General features: G+C 42.8%; 1 protein-coding gene across 7 annotated transcripts in view; it reads right to left on the reverse strand.

The window, feature by feature from the left end:
• The window catches only part of MYLK3 (myosin light chain kinase 3), a 36,157-nt gene extending 21,021 nt beyond the window's left edge, over positions 1–15,136 (reverse strand). Inside the window, exons 1-2 of one of the 7 annotated variants that reach the window (XM_038147956.1) lie at positions 14,857–15,136; positions 12,573–12,696 (exon numbers count right to left, since the gene is read on the reverse strand). In XM_038147956.1, the coding sequence (XP_038003884.1) occupies positions 12,573–12,581 (9 nt within the window). In that variant the 5' untranslated portion in view covers positions 12,582–12,696; positions 14,857–15,136. Of the gene's footprint in view, positions 1–9,080; positions 9,138–10,514; positions 10,875–11,189; positions 11,459–12,572; positions 12,697–14,856 lie in introns of those variants that run through there. The other 6 variants (XM_038147958.1, XM_038147951.1, XM_038147953.1 and 3 more) reach the window with 6 other exon arrangements.
• Positions 15,137–16,855: the final 1,719 nt, after the last annotated feature.

Here is a 16,855-nt window from a genome sequence, read left to right on the forward strand (position 1 = left end):
AGGATGAACTGTGGCATCAAGAGAGAGCAGTTTGTCCCATGCCAGATGTGACACTGTCACACAACTGTGTCTGGTTCTCCTGAGTCCCTTTGCACTGCTGAGTGTAGAGCAGGGAGGAGAAACAATGGAACCACAGCAAAGCCTTTGGGATCCTCAGCACCCCTCTGCCTCCAGTCCCTTCCTCATTTTTTGTAAAGGGCGAATGGAAAGAAAATGTCACTCTTAAGGTGAATTTCCTATATGACATAGGACATTCTAGACATTAAAACCCTTCCCACAGATTAGTAGCAGCATTAAAGTTCCTTTCTCAAGGCAATGTTGAATCCTTGCTGCTTCTGTAAAATGAGAATTTTTATTTACACTTTAAAAGAAGTGTTACACCTACCAAGGCCATCATATGATTATAGCCAACCTGGTGTTTCTGTGACTTTTAGAGGCAAATAACCAGCTTTACCCAACACAGCCAAAGCTGTGAGACTTGGACTGTTCATCACCTTCATGGAAGAGTTTGAATATCAAGCAGTCACTTTAGAAGAAAACCTGGCCATTTGTGCCATGTCACTTCTCCTGACCAAAAAGGTATTTTAAAGTCACTGGAGTTTTCACAGTGTCTGGGATAGAATGGTGTAAGTTCTGTTATATCCCTTACAACACAGTAAAATATTCAGCTCTGTCTTGAAGGTTTAGGACATGGGCAATAAATGCCTTGCAACTCTACTACTGCAGTTAAAGAATGAAGAGGTTTTAGCCAAATGCCTCCAAGGAATTAATTATTTCAAGCCCACAAACATGCTTGATGACAAAAGATAAAAACAACCAACATAACTCACTAAATCAAGAGTTCCTACTGAACGTTGTCCTGTTAGGAAGAAGAAGAAAGTGGTAGAGTCATTAGAGTGCTGTCTTTAAAGTCAGCCAACTTACAGCAGATACTTCATCAAGGAAGCTCAGCCACAGAAAGTCATCCCCAGCTGCACACACAGAACTCAAGCTGCCACCAGCAGCGTGCCACTCCAGGCACAGCACATGGCCAGGAAACAATGCAAGTACAACCAGGAGCACAACTGGCTGTGCTTGGGGGCAAACAGGAGTCCTGCAAAACCTTGAGCTGCTGTCTTAGGTATTTAACAACCGAGAGCAAAAAGCATGATTGCTGCCCAGTTATTATCTAGCGTTATTATTCCTCTAACTGCTGATTTAATCCTCTTCACTTACTGTGGTAAATGGTGTGCAAAGCAAAAAGTGGGGCTTCAAAAAAAAACCAAAAATCCCATCCCTTTCTCCTCTGGATGCAGCCACATGCACTGAGTATTCCAGCCACACGAAACAGATTTCACCACCCAACTGCTCACACAGTGCACTGAGAGATGTCTGAAATAATGCTCTACCGAGAATTCTTGCTAAAAATATGCAGCAAACATTCCTTGCTAGTGTTGTCTGAGGAACAGGGAAGATACAGCCACAACTGCCTCCTACTCTGATACAGCTGTTTGACTTATTATACTACTTACATCAACCTGTGCCTCCATAAACAGCTGCAAAATTACAGATGGGATGGAAGACAGAGAAGGAAACCTCAATAGGACCAAAGTAAAAAGTTTTAAACATCTGTCACAAAGTTAAGGTCAGTTTTTTGTTTTGTTTTTGGTTTTTTTTCCATTTTCTCCTCCATTCTCTCCTCTTTTGCACTGCTGACCAGAAAAAAATGGCTCTGGCAAGTCTAACAGTTTGTCTTGCCTTCAGGATGATAATATGCTCAAATACTGGCAAAAACCCTTTTATTGCTTTTGCTTTGAATTACAAAAGCAGGCAATTGTTGTTCAGAACATTGATTCAGTGCCCAGTGTTCAGATCTTGCTTGAGCAGCCTGCAGAGAGTATTTATTATTTATTTCCATTGCTAGTCCCAAGCCTTTCAATAGCTACCAAAAAGAAGGGAAAAATCCTAAAATGCCTGACATGACAAAAAAGCACAGCCACTGTGACAAGTGCCAGAGCCTGTCAAAGTCACTTTTGCTTTGGGAGGAGCTGTTGCTTACAAGGACATCTTGCACTTAGATACCACAACACAGCGTGCTTCATCTTCAGCCCCCAAATTTACCCAGTGCTGTATGACCAACAAACCCCAGGGAATGCTGCAGCACTCCTGCAGAGAGCACAGGTATGTTCAGTCACCCCTGCTGGCATTGCACAAACTGGTGACCCACAAGACTCCATCACTATCTGCATGGAAGCTGAACAAAGTTTCTGATGACAACTGGTCTCCTCTGGCTCCCTGCTCATTTCTTCCAGGTAAGAAAAAATGAGCACTGGAATCTGGAGTGTGCAGGCAACTGCCTTGATTCTACTGTTGGCTGGACTGAAATGAACTTTTCTGATCCCTTTAAAACACCTCCAAGGTATCAGGTATCTCAGGAATGCAGAGAAAAGGAACACACATGCTGGAGAAACACAGCTACAAGTGACCTTGAACCAATGATGCCAAAGAGACTTCAATGCTCAAGGGGGAGAAGAGTTTATTCCTCTTTGGCTCACACCTCTCACACATGCTCCCAGCTGTGAGAGATGTCAGAAAACAAGAGAAAAATTCAGATTCAACACAGAAAACCTATCACATGGCAGTTTAGCTACAATTCCTCCTTGCTAGGTCTGACCCAAAGGAAGGAAAAAATCCTCAAAGATGGAGTGAATAGAAAACAAAGCATTTTTAAAATCTACACCATGTACTGAAGTGACAGCAGAGACTGATACCCCAAATGAGAAATGTCACAGAGGTTAAACCAGCTGCTCAAACAGATCATCTCATTAGATTGTTGCATTGCTTCCAACAACATTGTAAAACCGGAGATGGCTGACAATACATAAGAAAATGAAAAAATAACTTTTTATATGGCCTATAAAAAGCCAAAGCTTAATACAGAACTTAAAGGCTTTGGGAAAAGTTTGCAGTGCAATAGAGTTCCAAGGCGATGGAGAATGCAATGTGGCAAAACATCAGGAGATTACAAAAGGAAAAACCAAAGCAAATAAGCTCAAAGCAGTCTGGCTACATCTGATAAACACGGCTCAGGCCAAAAAAAAATTAGTAGATTTTTTTAGAAATATCTTTTACATATTTAGAAACCAGATGTCAGCTTTTTCAAGTCATAATGGAAATCTACTTAATCTACATCTAATTGCTGCAGCTCATTAACATACATGTCCTACTTTTCTCTCCAGCAAATGAAAAGGTAACTGAACCTTTTTAGGGTATCTAAATTTTTCAAATACTAAACCTAGTTTCTCATGAACAGCACAAAAGGTAAATTTATTGTATCCACAGGGTAATGCTGCAGCAACAGACCAATACTAACACCAGCCAGCACAAAGGAGGCACTGGCTCTAATTCAGAGGAGTAACTTGCAAAGGCAGGATATGCCATACAGGCTGGATAAATCCATCCAGTCCCATGGCTGGCTGTCCTGCTGGGACCAGCTCACTGGGACCGGGACCACACCTGCTTGAGAAGGCCAAGAACCCCACATTTAATGCATCACTCACGCCCTGTTGGTTGAAATCCACCTGCCCACTAAAAAGATCTATGGAACACTGTTGGTACCCCTAGGTGACCCTGGCAAGAACAACTCAATATTGCCTCTGTCACAACATGACTCTGGCGCCAGGTACACCCAACCATCACTATGGAAACCTGGGGTTTCCAGGCCTGAATGAGACAAAACTGCTAACACAGCCAATTAGGAAATACCCTTGCAAGTCCTGCTTCCTTCCCCACTTCCATTTCATTATTTTCCAGACGACTGAATCTAAGGATGTCTCCAGACAGCAGCAGAGCTAGGGATAGGTTACTGAACCTGATACCATGAGCACTATTGTAATGCATCTCAGTCAGGCAGCTGACAGCAGAGAGCTGAACAGATCAATTATGACATTTCATTTACATCAAAGTGATGAGATTGCTAGATAACACTGTTTACCATTTGCCCACAGTCCTTCCACCAGGTTCCTTTGCCTCTCAGGATGCCAACAGGGCACCTGCTGTCTATCCACATTCACTCACTTGACCCCAGAGCTTATTCCTCACCACCAAGTCTGTTACTCACAGAAACTACATTAGAAAACTCATTACTTGCTATTTTCATCCTTTCAATCTATTTTATTTTTAAGCAGCTATTAAGCTATTTAACTAACTTGGAGCAGAAGAGTGGTAACTGAGAATGTTTCCTCAGTGTGGCGGTAAGGATTCACTCTCCCACTCCTCCACACCATCCAACAAAGATCTCTCCTCTGGAAACTGAACTAAGAAGTCATGTTGTTCCTGCTTCCCCTGAATTTCAGTGGTTTTACATCTAATGCAGTCAGTGCCTCACAAAGCCTGCTTATTTTAAGGGTCAGCCACTAAAGCTTTCCTCAGATTCAAGAAGCCTCTTACTTACAAGATGCTCTCTCAGTACTACTGGGAGCTCAGCAGAGAGCCCTGAGGCCCACTTGACACCTGCCAAAAGCTCTTGTGTCAATGCAGTTTGCTCAGGTACAGGTAATTCTGTGTCACTGGGGATCTGCCACAACAGGAGAGTGGCCCTGGCTGTGCAGTAATGCCAACAGGAATAAAACCAGTAAAAGCAAGCTCTCCTCACTGAACGATGAGATAGGGCTCTCAGGATACACACACAGGGAACAGACCTGTGGCATAAGAAAGGGTTATTTCTAGACAGTCAACTTATCTGAAAAACAAACTTACATAATCCAGAGTTTGCTCCAAAACACATTAAAACCAGCACAATTGTTCTTGCTGACTTGAAATTCAACTGGCTTCAAAACAAATCCCTCAGAAAAGCCTCTACTTTGCCAGCAACATGCTTCTGTTTGAGAAGATGCAAATCCCCTAACTGCACTTTCTGCACTTCTGCTCCCTTCCTACTTCAGAAGATCTTTTTAGCTTCTGAAGTCTGAAAAGATAAAACAAAAATGCACACTCAGAGCTGTACTAACTTGTTAATTTGTAACCATCATTTCCAACACCACCTTTCTCACCACCATGACTGACAATTGCTGTAAGAACACATCATACTATTTTCTTTGCTTCTCCACTTCCATGCCCAAGGTTGAAAGGCAAGAACTCTCCTCCAGCCCCCCTTCTGCCCTTCCTGGATACTGACTGAGGTATGACCACCTCAGGCACAATTTTACACTGCAGTGGTTTAGGTCTTTGACAGGTAAAACACAAGCACCTCAAATCATGCTGGACTGCACTGGAATTAAGAGACAGAAGCGTTCACAGGCAGCCTTGCAAGAGGCAGCCTCCAAAACCATCCAACTGGACTCCAGCATCCCTTGGCTACTGCCACATACCTTTGGAAAGTCCTCCCAGGTGGAGTTTACAAAAGCAGTTCCTGCCATCATGTCAGGCCTGTGGAAGCTGGGATCTCAGTCCCTGATTTTTTCTCTCACCCACATTCCCACCTGACAGCTCCCAGCTGTGGGACAACAAACCCCAAGCACTGCATTCACTGCTCCTTGCTAATAATGTTCTTCACAGGAATGTAACACTAGGGGTTTTTTAAGTAAGAACTCTTTGACATTGCTATTTCTCACTGAAACCCAAACCACCATGTTAACAAAATTTTAGATCAAGCAAATACTTATCTGCCCTATAATGAAGTCTGTTGTGTGCTATATTCACCTGCTGGTTTAGATCTCTGGTATTGTGCTTTGACATCATTCACAAATACAGGAATAACCATCACTTCAGGCTTAATAATCATCAGTCTCGACACAAACTGCTCTGAAAATGATTCAGAATAAAAGAGTTTGTGTACAAAAAGCACTGGTTTTGCAAACTCTTCTCAGTAATCAAAGCTCACACAGAAGCCCCTTGCTGTCCTTTAGGTGAATGTTTCAATGTCAGGCAAAAAGCAGAGAAACTGCTGCATCCATCTCAGCTGTGAAAAGCATCTCCAGCTAAACTTATAATGGTTTTTATCAGGCTGGAAGAAGTAAGCAGGAAACAAATAAAAGAATGTGATCTACAGAAAAGCTTCTCTAAAGGAACATTATACCACATGCCAGTGGAACTGCAGAAGGCAACTAACAACAGGAATCAAGTTTCTCAGAGCAAGGAGTAGGAAGGCAATTTTTTAGGTTTGTCTCTCTGAAGCAGATAGCTTAACCACAGTTGGGTGTGAATTAGAAGCCTTGAATTAGGGCTCCAGTTGTGTGATTAAGCACAGAGATCCATCTTTCCCTCTGGGGTTAGTATCTCAGCACAAATATCTAGTAAGAACAGAAATCCAGAGCACATTTGGTACAGCCATTTCCACTCCCAAAACAGCAAATACCCCCCAGTGCTTCTCTGCAGGGCTTCTATCAGGACTCAGAAGTTTTCCTTCTGAACCACCTTGCTACCTTAAATCAGCAGTCAACAGACTCCAGAGCATTCATTTTCCTGAACCACACAAACATTTCTCTGCACTCATAGGAGGCTCCTGAATTAAAACAAATAAATCATTGATTTTGGAATTCTGCTGTTAGATCAGTGACAAATTAATCTCCAGCTGCATTGCAGAGACAGCTGTAGTGTAAACAGACACACTGATTATCAGGGTGGACTACAAAAACAGCCCCAGGCCTGGCACCACAAAGCCAAAATCACCCAGAGGAAAGAAAGCAAATAACAGTGCTGATAAAAGATCCAGGATAGAAATGGTTTGGATTTCATATTAGCTGATACCAGGAGTATTTGCCACTAATGGGTAGCAGGGCAGCGCCAGCTAGAAATCCAGGAACAGTGCATCAAGACCTTTTCAGTGCAAAAAATTAGGAGAGGAGTTAAAACACGGGGCTGGATGCTGGAAAATACTGCTGTCATGTTGTGCAGAGAGGTAAGCAAATTACAGCTAGCAGGAGTCCCTACATAATATCCTGGAAATGGTGAAATGCAGGGGTCTCATGCTCTTGTTCCACTACAAAAGGAGAAACAGGAAAGTTCTGACAAAGTTTGTGTAAACTGAATCAATCCAGTGAAGAGTGGATTCTGCACTGACCATAAAACAGATAAAAGTGCCCCAAACAAGCTCAGTGTCCCACAGCAAGGACTGGCAGCTTCCTACCTGGCTTGCCAAGACAGGCCATCCCTGCTGGCTGTGGTGACAACTGCCTCACACAGTGGGATGACCCACAGCCATTTGGTAGCTTGTGCCAATGTGTTCTGGCCCTAAACCTGATAATTCTGCATAAAGAACAAGAAACGAGAAGGTAAATCAGTCATCAAATCTGTAGCAATTTATAGCAAGACAGGTCAAGGGAGATGCAAACCGAGCTGTGCTGATTCCTAAAGGGAGGCTGAGAATTAACCAGAACCCTGAGGCTTCCCCCACTGGGGGCTTCAGCTGAAACTGGGAACAGGAACCCACCAAGAAAACATCCAGAACAGAGCTATTGATAGAAAAAGGGCATTTCTTTTCAACTCTGCCCAGCCCCAGACCCTATCAGCGACCATGCAATGACAGTGCTGGAAGGAATCAGGTCTCTGAAGGGAAGCATTCAGCACCTGAAATCAGAAACATGCCCAAGATAGGTGAGCCAGAAAGCACAGGGGCTGCTCCAGCCTGAACAACAACACAAGGACACAAATGAGAGAGTGAAAAGTGAGCCACAAATATAGAAGACAACAGCAGGAGGACCTGTTAGCTCCTGCTATCTCAATTCAGCCATGGAGAAGGTGAAAACAAACCTGGTTTGTAATGTCACAGACTATATATAGTTTACTACTTTAGTTTCTGGGATATGAACTGTCTGAAAGGATACTCAATAGAGTATATTTAGACTGCAGACCACTATGGTGCAAAATTTAAATTGGAGCATATGACATCTTCCTCTTGAGCTCCCACAAAGCCTGGGGAGACAGTGCTAACAATTGAGATGCTCGGAAATTTGTCAATCCCGTATTTTTCTACTGCTTTCAGAATGGTTTACTAATTCCATTCATTTCTTTCAGTCTGTCTGCCTCTGTGAGCTCTCCACAGCAGTGTGCACACAGCCTGCCAAGAATCTGCACCCCAGGAGGGCTGTTTGGGCCCTGCAGTACATGGACTGCCCAGAGCCTGGATCCCAGAGCTGCTCTGCTGGGGGGAGAGAAGAGCAACTCCCAGGTAAGCAGGAGCCTGAACTGCAGGTTCATCTCCATCAGCTGCTCTGTAGTCCCAGCATCAACTCCACAAAACAGGAGACAACTGTTTAAAGAGATTAAAGGTAATTGTTGTGCAGTGCAAGAACACAAAGCTCAGGATGTGAACCAACAGCACCTGAGGAATTCCAAATAACTCTACACAGGACTCAGAAAAATACCTCTGAGCAACTAACAAGATGTTAGTCCTCCAGAAAAATTCCAGAGTGAGACACATACCCCCAATCACAAACAGGAATGAGGAGAGGAGCATCAAGATTAACTTATGGGAATGACTAGGTGACTTCAAATATCTCATTAGGGCTGTGTCCTAAAAAAGGATAAAAAATAAATCATGTCCAGCAAATCAGAAGAAAGACAGCAGCACCACTAAGGTTAAAAGGATTGATCTAGGTGAACATCAAAGCTGTTCAGCTCCAGAAAGGAAAAGCCTGAAGGAAGTACAGGTGCCTTGATCTTCAGGCACACGTTAGAACACTCCTGTCACTGCCTCTCCTAAGAGTCCAATTAATTTCAGAGAAAAAAATGCCTCATCTTATTGCTTGAACACCAACTCCCCCCTCCACTGTACCTCTGAGCAATAACAGATTTCCAATCAATCTGTAAAAACATGCAGGGCACTGCTGCAGAGCTGCCTGGGGTTAGAATCCTTCCACAACAGCCCAGTCAGCTGAGCCAGCCCTTGTTTGAGAGCAGCAGGCAGATCCCCAGGTACTGCACAGGAGAACAGCCCAGAAACACAGCAACAACAGATTCCCCCCTGCACCCACTGACATCAAACTGTACACACACCACAGATCCTGCTGGGAGAGGCTCAAACCTGACCTGCAGGCTGACACTGGCAAAAGAGAGCTCTCCCTGGGGTTAATATTAAACTTACACATTAGAGCAGTTCTCACCAGCTTTACTAAGAATTGCACATGTGGTCCAAGACTATTCATCCTTATGTGTTCTCTGCCAGTCCCATCCTCCAAAAGCATCCTTCCCTTTGCAATGCTCCATGAACTTGAGTACTAGCTTTGTGAACAAAACAAAGGATGATTTTCCAAGAGATAAACATAATGAGTTTGGTAAACTGGCCAGAGTGATGTAATCCAATGCGAGACATCCAAAACAAAGTTGGTTTTGATTGTTAGTGCACTGAGGACAAGGAAAACCAATAAATCAAAATAAATCTAAGATAACTTTTACCTGTGGACCTTAATGTGTTTCCTGAAGAGAAGCACCACTATCACTAATTTTACAGAAAAGGAAATTGAAGTAATGAATATGAAAGAATTACTCAGTCACCCAACAGATCAATTACAGAGAAACAAGATATTCTGAATCTCATTATAGTCTTCATTGCAAAACACTAACTCTGATCGCACAGAGCCAAGCCACAGAATGCCATGGAGACAGATAACTGCAGCACTGACTTATTTGCCCCAAGACATGACTAGTCCAAAAAACCCTGGCTCATTTGTTTTTATGGTTCTGGGGCCACCTTCTGTAGTCCTGAAAATATCTTTCATTTGCACTCCTTCAGGAAAAAAGCAAGAGAAAATCTCACATATTTCAGGCTGTTTATTACCTTTAACAAAAAGCTGGAAATGAACAATTTAAACACATCATTACCTCTTCAACAAGAACAACAGATGAGTAGTGTATTCAAATGAACAGACCAAAATATTTTTCTTCTACGTTGCCATAAATAGACAACAAAACATGCAGTCACTGGGATATGAAATGTGTTTGGTGAACTGAGCCTGTTTCTTATGATTAAAAAAAATAATCATACTCTTGCTTATTAAATCCATTACATGTTGTTACATTAAAGGAATTTAAGGCTTTGGAACAATATCTTACTCATTGAAATTAGTGAAAATTTTGTCCGTTCTTCCACTGAGCCAGAATTCAGTTTATTGCTGTTGATTTAGTTCATTTACTCCATTGGCTCTTTAAAAAACAAAGCTGTTTATGAATACAAGCTCTTTAAGAAAAGCCATTACAGCTATTGTTGAACAAAATAAATGACAAAATCCTTTCTTCAAAATTTTAAAAGAGAACAGTTTCAAAAGACCCACAACAATCTGATCTATTCTAATTAAAATGCAACTCCTACAATTTATTTTTTTTTAATTTCTTGAACATTATTATATGCCCATGGAATTCTTTTTAAAGTTGCTTAAGTACATTTTTTGCTACTGGTCTTTTCAGCAGCTCAAAAAGCAGGTAAATGCAAACAGGCTGCTGAAAACAAATACTTCTCCTAGACTTTCTGCCACAGTAGTAACTGAAACTGAACCTCACAGGCAGCCTGAAAGCACAGTGGGTTGTAATGGGTAGCTTACAAAGGTAGAAAAGCAGATTCCCATTCTCCCTTCCACCAGCGGCGTCTCCACGGCTCTCTGCTCACAGGGTCTGTGCTCTGTCCATCAGGGCTTCAGCTCTGGGGACAGCTCTCTTTGGCTTTGCTCCTCAGTCAGACCTGTGCACTGCAGGGTGCTGATCTCACAGCTTTCCAGGGTGACCCCACAGCACCCTGTGAGGCACTGAGTGCCACGGCTCAAGGTGATTGCACTGCTTCTACCACAGGTCAGATGGGCTCACCAAAACTTGGCTGCTCATTAAATCACCTCAGGGTCAGCCTGCCCAACAGAGTCACTGCATGGAACTCACAGACCTGTGGCAAGCAAAGCAAAAAGCACTAACGACCAACCTCCGCATAATCTGAATATCAGTCTGCCATCCTATACCACAAATATTCCAGTCAGAATAAAAGTTTGAATGTGACAAGGCTCCCGTGAAAAGTAAATTTATTTACAAAGGCAAAGCTTGCAGTCATCATTTCAGAAACACCTCCTTGAGGCTGGCAGGTGTTTTGCAAGCCAACAGGCTGCACAACCTGGCCAAGAATGTCAAACACACACAGCGTGTTACAAAAGGCACAGAAACCAATTCTGTGCCATCCAGAAAGTTTTCAGTTTCAAACCAGGCTCACAATAAAGCACTCAGGAGTCCCTTACCGTGAATCTCTTTATGTAATCTGAAACACAAAATCCTCCCATGCTCAAACGTAGGGATCTGTGCAGGGCAGATTCTTGATATAAAGTCCCCATTCTGTTTGTCTTGTCTGCTGGTCACCCTGGTAGCCTGCAGCCTTTCACTGAATAAAGCTGCACAGCCTCCCTGGATCTTGCTAGAATTCTGCTTGTGTGATAAAGCAGGCATTTCATCTTATCTGACACTACACCAGGCATTTCAGTCATTTCACTGCCTTATCAGCAGTACTAAGTTCTATCCATATCCCAGCAGTTCACTTCCTGAATCACTGATAACAGATACTCCTGGGCACAGAAACAATACAAGATGACAGCCAGACCTCTGGAGTCACTGAGCAGTCCCTTCTCTGCATTTCTTTGTTCCTTTGCTTATTTTAATCCAATTTTACTTAGCTGTCGCTGTAACTTAAGGACAGCACATTGGCTTCAGCCAAGCAGTGACAAGACTGTAATTTATCCAAGTGCTATTCTGTTTTTCAGTGACACTGATAACTGCTGCAGGATATTGCCTTCAACACAACACAAATGTAACACATGTGGGAATTTCTTGCATGCCCAATTTCTTAAGCACAGGAATAGTGGGAACAATGAATGGACTCAAAATGACCATTCAGGAGGGTTCATCCTCCATCAGAATTCACAAACCTATTACGCCTTAAGCACTGTCTCTATATCAGCTGGAATGCACACAGAGCCATTCCCTTCAGTCTCTAGAATACCTCACTTCCTTGCACAAGTGTATGTCGCCATTAAGTCCATGCAGGCATATTTGTGAACCCCTAGATCCAGGATCTTTTATTTCTACCTACACAGTTAAATATGCAGCCACAAGGCACCCAAATGATGTTCCTTGTGCATTTGATTCTCAGCTAATGAATTCTTTTTTATTTTGCCCTGTGTAAGATATACCACTTTTTAATAGAGGTCTTACCTGTAAGTTTGTGTCCATGGAGGACAAACACACAAACAGAGGAGATACCAAGATGCTGGATGATCTAAGAAGGAAATTAGTTCTAGAGAAGTAGAAGCAAATCTGCTTTCAGTTTTAATCTTTGCTTTCCTCTTTCACTCAGCCAACAAGCTGTAATAGAATTATCTCTGATTACAAGCTGCAAGTGATCTAGCATTAGGATGAATCCATCAGGCATGGGCACACAAATGACAGCCTCTCACTATGGCCCTGCCTTTGAGCAGGTGGACAAGCACCTCAGGCAGCAGGAGCAGGGCCTGGCATGGGCCACATCTTCACTGCTTCAATCCCAACAGGAGTGTGTGCCACCACAGCATGGGTGCACGGGCAGCCTGCCCTGAAACCATCAGGCCAGTGATGGAGATAAGATACTGTACCTTTAGCATTATGATCTAAGAGATGTCAGCTCCAGACGTGGGGGTACAGAGCTGGCTGCCCCTCTCACAGCAACAACAAGTGGTGTGTTTCCAGCTGGGTTTGTACAGCAAAGTAACAAAAATGCTGTTAAAAAACAAAATGAAACCAATGTAAGTACAGAGAAAACCAGAATCAGGTGAGTGAGGAACTCTTGCAGGGCAAAAGCCAGGGAGGAGATGGCCATGCTTGCTTTACTGCCTGACAGGGAATGTTTTTCAGGCTATTTAATAAACAAGTACAAAGGTTTAGTAACAAGTAACAAGGGATTGCCTGGGGTGACTTGAGCACAGCTCTAGAGATGTTAGTAGTGTAACATCCTGCTAAAGGGACATAGGCAGCCTGGGGCTGCCTCAGATGCTGGACTTAAACCTCCAGAGATGAGACCAGTCTCAACTGCCAGACCCCTGTGCAATGCCTAACTCAATCTCTGTGCCTCGGCTTTTCCACCTGTAAAACAGAGTTAAACCTTTCCTAGCTCATGGAATATTTTCACAGCTTTAAGATCTATTATTACCATTCTGCCCTTTTAAAGGGCAAGAGTAAACCATAAATTCTAGGTCAAAACTGCCCCAAGATTTTTAAGACACATCAGCTTGGTGCATGCAGTGGCACAGGAATACTGGTGCCCTCTGAGCTCAAAGCTCTGTCCCTGCTGAGCCATTCCACATGGACAGGGATGCAGCAGCTCCAGCAGCATTCCTGGCACTGGGAACAGCACCCCGCCACTCTCAGAGGAACAGGAGAGCATCCCCATGGACATCTTGAACATGGCCTTCAGTTTTTTTACTACCATGCAACTGTGGCAATTAAAGACTCCCACTGCAGTACCTAAGAAAAGAACAAATACTGGAACTGCTCAAGAGGTTCAGGGCTTAACAACGACCTTAGACCCAAGAGAGGGAAAGAAGTATTTTTATATATTTGTGACTTCTTCCAATAGCACAAATAACCATGCAGTTACTCTAGATTTAGTAAAGAGACATTATTACTTCATGTGGCAGCAGAGGCACGTACAGCATGCAAGCACCATGCCACAGGGGAAAGCTTGCATGACAAAGAGAATCCTTTAGAAACTTTGGCAAGAACTCTGGAACGAGCAATGCTCAGCCTGCAACCTTCCATTAGCAGATCTAAATACAGAACCATAGTGTAAAACAACACCTTCCTGCAGTATTTGCATTAATTAATATTAAGAATATATTATTATTATGAGTTTCACTGGCTGCTTTTTTTCCATTTAGGTTCTGAAAAATAATTAATTTGGAGCTTCTCTCTCCCTCAGTTTAATTTCCAATCTCACAATGTCATTTCTGGACTGTGTGATTCTGTGAGTATTAAAAGGCAACAATTTAGTAGCAACTATATAACTTTCAATCCCCAACAAGGAAATATTTCACTTTTCACAAAGTTAAATGTATTTCTGTGACAATGGACACAGGACTACGTTATCTTTAGAACCTGGGTAAAGTCTAATGGATTTTAGATATCAGGAAATCTGGATCTTGGTGCCTTGCCTTTGATCTAGAGGCAAGGAGAGTGATCACTTTGAGTATAGACTTTGTAGGTGCCACAAGACACCATTTACTTATAGAATAAATGCAGAACTTTACCAAAACTCATGCACATAACATCCAACAAACAAAATCAAGATCAAGGTTAGTACTTCAGCTTTTAGAGGAACTCTTCAAATCTGCTGTACTTACATTCCAAAACTCCTCTCTCAAACTAGAGAAGTCAGCAGCACATCAGTGCATTTAGAGCACAGACCAAAACAAGAGGTAAAGAGGTTTATTATAACTGGCTTCTCCAGCCAGCTGCTGACAGATTTGCAAATTCCTGCCCTAACTACAGAGTAAAATGAAGGGGCTCAGCATTTTTGAGGTGACCCCTCATCTCCCAGCATCAGCCTCTGTGAATTAGGAGGCGGTGCCCTGGTCCACAAACATGCCATTTTCAGGGAATTTATAATCTGAACATTACTTGGATCAAATGGCTAATACAAAGTGTCTTCTTTCCTGAAAATGAGGGGAAGTTTTAGTCACTTGGCACATTTCTTCTACACACACTTAAGAGTTATGAAACCACTTAAGTATTTGAGAACTTTGTTGTCATTAATAATCAGAGGCAGGAAGCTTCTAACACTGATGTCACCCAGTCTAAGTCACCATGCCTATGCCCCAAACATTAGCCTGAAGCTTCCCAGTTCTCTTGCACAGGCACTTCCAAACTGCACTGCTAACTTACCCTTCCATTACGCTTCCATCCACACCACGAGCTGAAAGCCAGCACAGGAGTGTCCCCAGGGAAACAGATCAGCAGGCAGGGTACTGACACCAGAAATGTCCAGGTGCCCCTCTCTATCTGATCAGGACAAGTATTCAGGAGCCTGTGAAGACTTTGACTGATGAGGCATTTTCTAAGAGCAGTCAATTCCTGGTTGTCTCTGTGCCAGTATCAGCTCATTGCTACAGCTGCTCCACTCACAATGGATTAGTATTAAAGGACAGGTCTGCAACCCTCCCCACCTCATTAATATTCATTTTAGATTTTAAATTCCAGTTACACAAGGACTCATGCCCAAGGCTTGATGCCTCATAAATTATATTCCATTTTTAAACCTGCAGCATTCGCTCTCATTGTTTCAGAAGGAAAACACAGGCAGAGACAGCTTTAGGCAAGCTGCTTTTGTTGAAAAGAATACTATCTAAAGCCCTGCTTTAACTTCATTAGCCCACAAAGATTTGCACTACGACGAATCCTGCCTGCAAAGCACAAATACAACTGCCAGCAAATTTTAATTCTGTCAATATTCTGCTTTTGTGCCAGCTGCCAAAGCAAGCGCATATAATGTCTGCAGCTGAATAAACTCACAAAAGGCAACTTACCAAGGGAAGACTTGAAAATAGCTACAACCACCATAAAAAAAAACAAATTAAGGGACAAAGTGACTCAATATGTATTTTGTCTCCTGGCAAACATGGGTGGGTGATGCAGATGATTTTGCATTCAGAGCTACCATATTACACAGCAAAGCTGGCTTTGATGGTCAGAAGAAAGGAGAAGAGATTGAAGCCTTGTCTGTAAGGATGGGGGCCAATTTTTGGGTAGAAGTCTCCTCCTTCTGTGAAACCCCAAGCCTTGTTACACAGGTCAACCCGACAGCATCTGGATCCTTCTAGACTCCACTACTGAAGGAATGAAGAGCAAAAACAAAAGAAAAAACAAACTTTTCTCATTTTATCTTTACAAAAGGTAAAAGTTGCTGCAGCACAGATTTCATGTTCAACAGCCTGTTTAAAACATGGAGAGGTAACTGAAAACAAAAGTATTTGACATCATTCTAGACCTGCCTTCTAAAATGCCTTCAGCAGGGAGAGAAGGAGACCAGGCTTGTTTCCCAGCACAGGATGGCTGTCGCTTGCATGGGATGAGAGATTTTTATCAAGCTTCTATTCTGCAGATGTACTATCCTGTATTTTTATAAAGAATTAGCACATATCCTCTTGCCCACTCTGAGGCAGTAATTTCAGCCTCTCATTTAATGGACCATTAACTAGAGGAGACATCATTTAAGTGAGTAAACCTCATAAAGTACACATGAAGCACATGAATATACATGTGGAAATCAGAATTATAGAATCCCTAGATTGAAGATGAAATTCAAAGGTAAATATTTTAGCTGGACTTTAACTTTGGCAGCCTGGATTGACGATCTTTTCCCCCGTCTTTTAAATCACTGTTCCCTAACCAGGTTCATTCTAGCCCTCAAAAACCTTCTTCATAAGATGTCTCCCCATTTTGACTCAGCTCTGAAAAACAAGGATTAACACTCTCAATCCCACTCCCAGTGGTGGTGGATCTTGTTCACCTTCCATATCATGTCTGAATCTGTTGCCCACACAAAAGCCCGGTAAACTCACAAGTAAGAGTACAGATGGGGAAGACCAAACACAGGAACAAAAGAACACGACCTCTGGAGAATACCTTTTTCCAACCACTTAATTTCTAAGTATAAAGGAACTGCCCAACTCTGGGAGCAGCTGGAATAGCAGTATCCTTACTCCTCTGCAAGTGCAGCAGCTCTCCGGTCACTCTCCTTGCTCCCCAAAGTGCCCTGCTCCTCCTCCCAGCTCCCAAAGGCTGAAGCAATGCACTGCTCCCTTCAGTGACATCCTGCAGCTTTCCACAGCACTCCCCCCAGCAGCCTGACCACACTCATTGTTAATTCCCCTTTCTCCATTCT

Source organism: Motacilla alba, chromosome 11 (genome assembly GCF_015832195.1).
Source record: "Motacilla alba alba isolate MOTALB_02 chromosome 11, Motacilla_alba_V1.0_pri, whole genome shotgun sequence".
Lineage (NCBI taxonomy): Eukaryota > Metazoa > Chordata > Aves > Passeriformes > Motacillidae > Motacilla > Motacilla alba.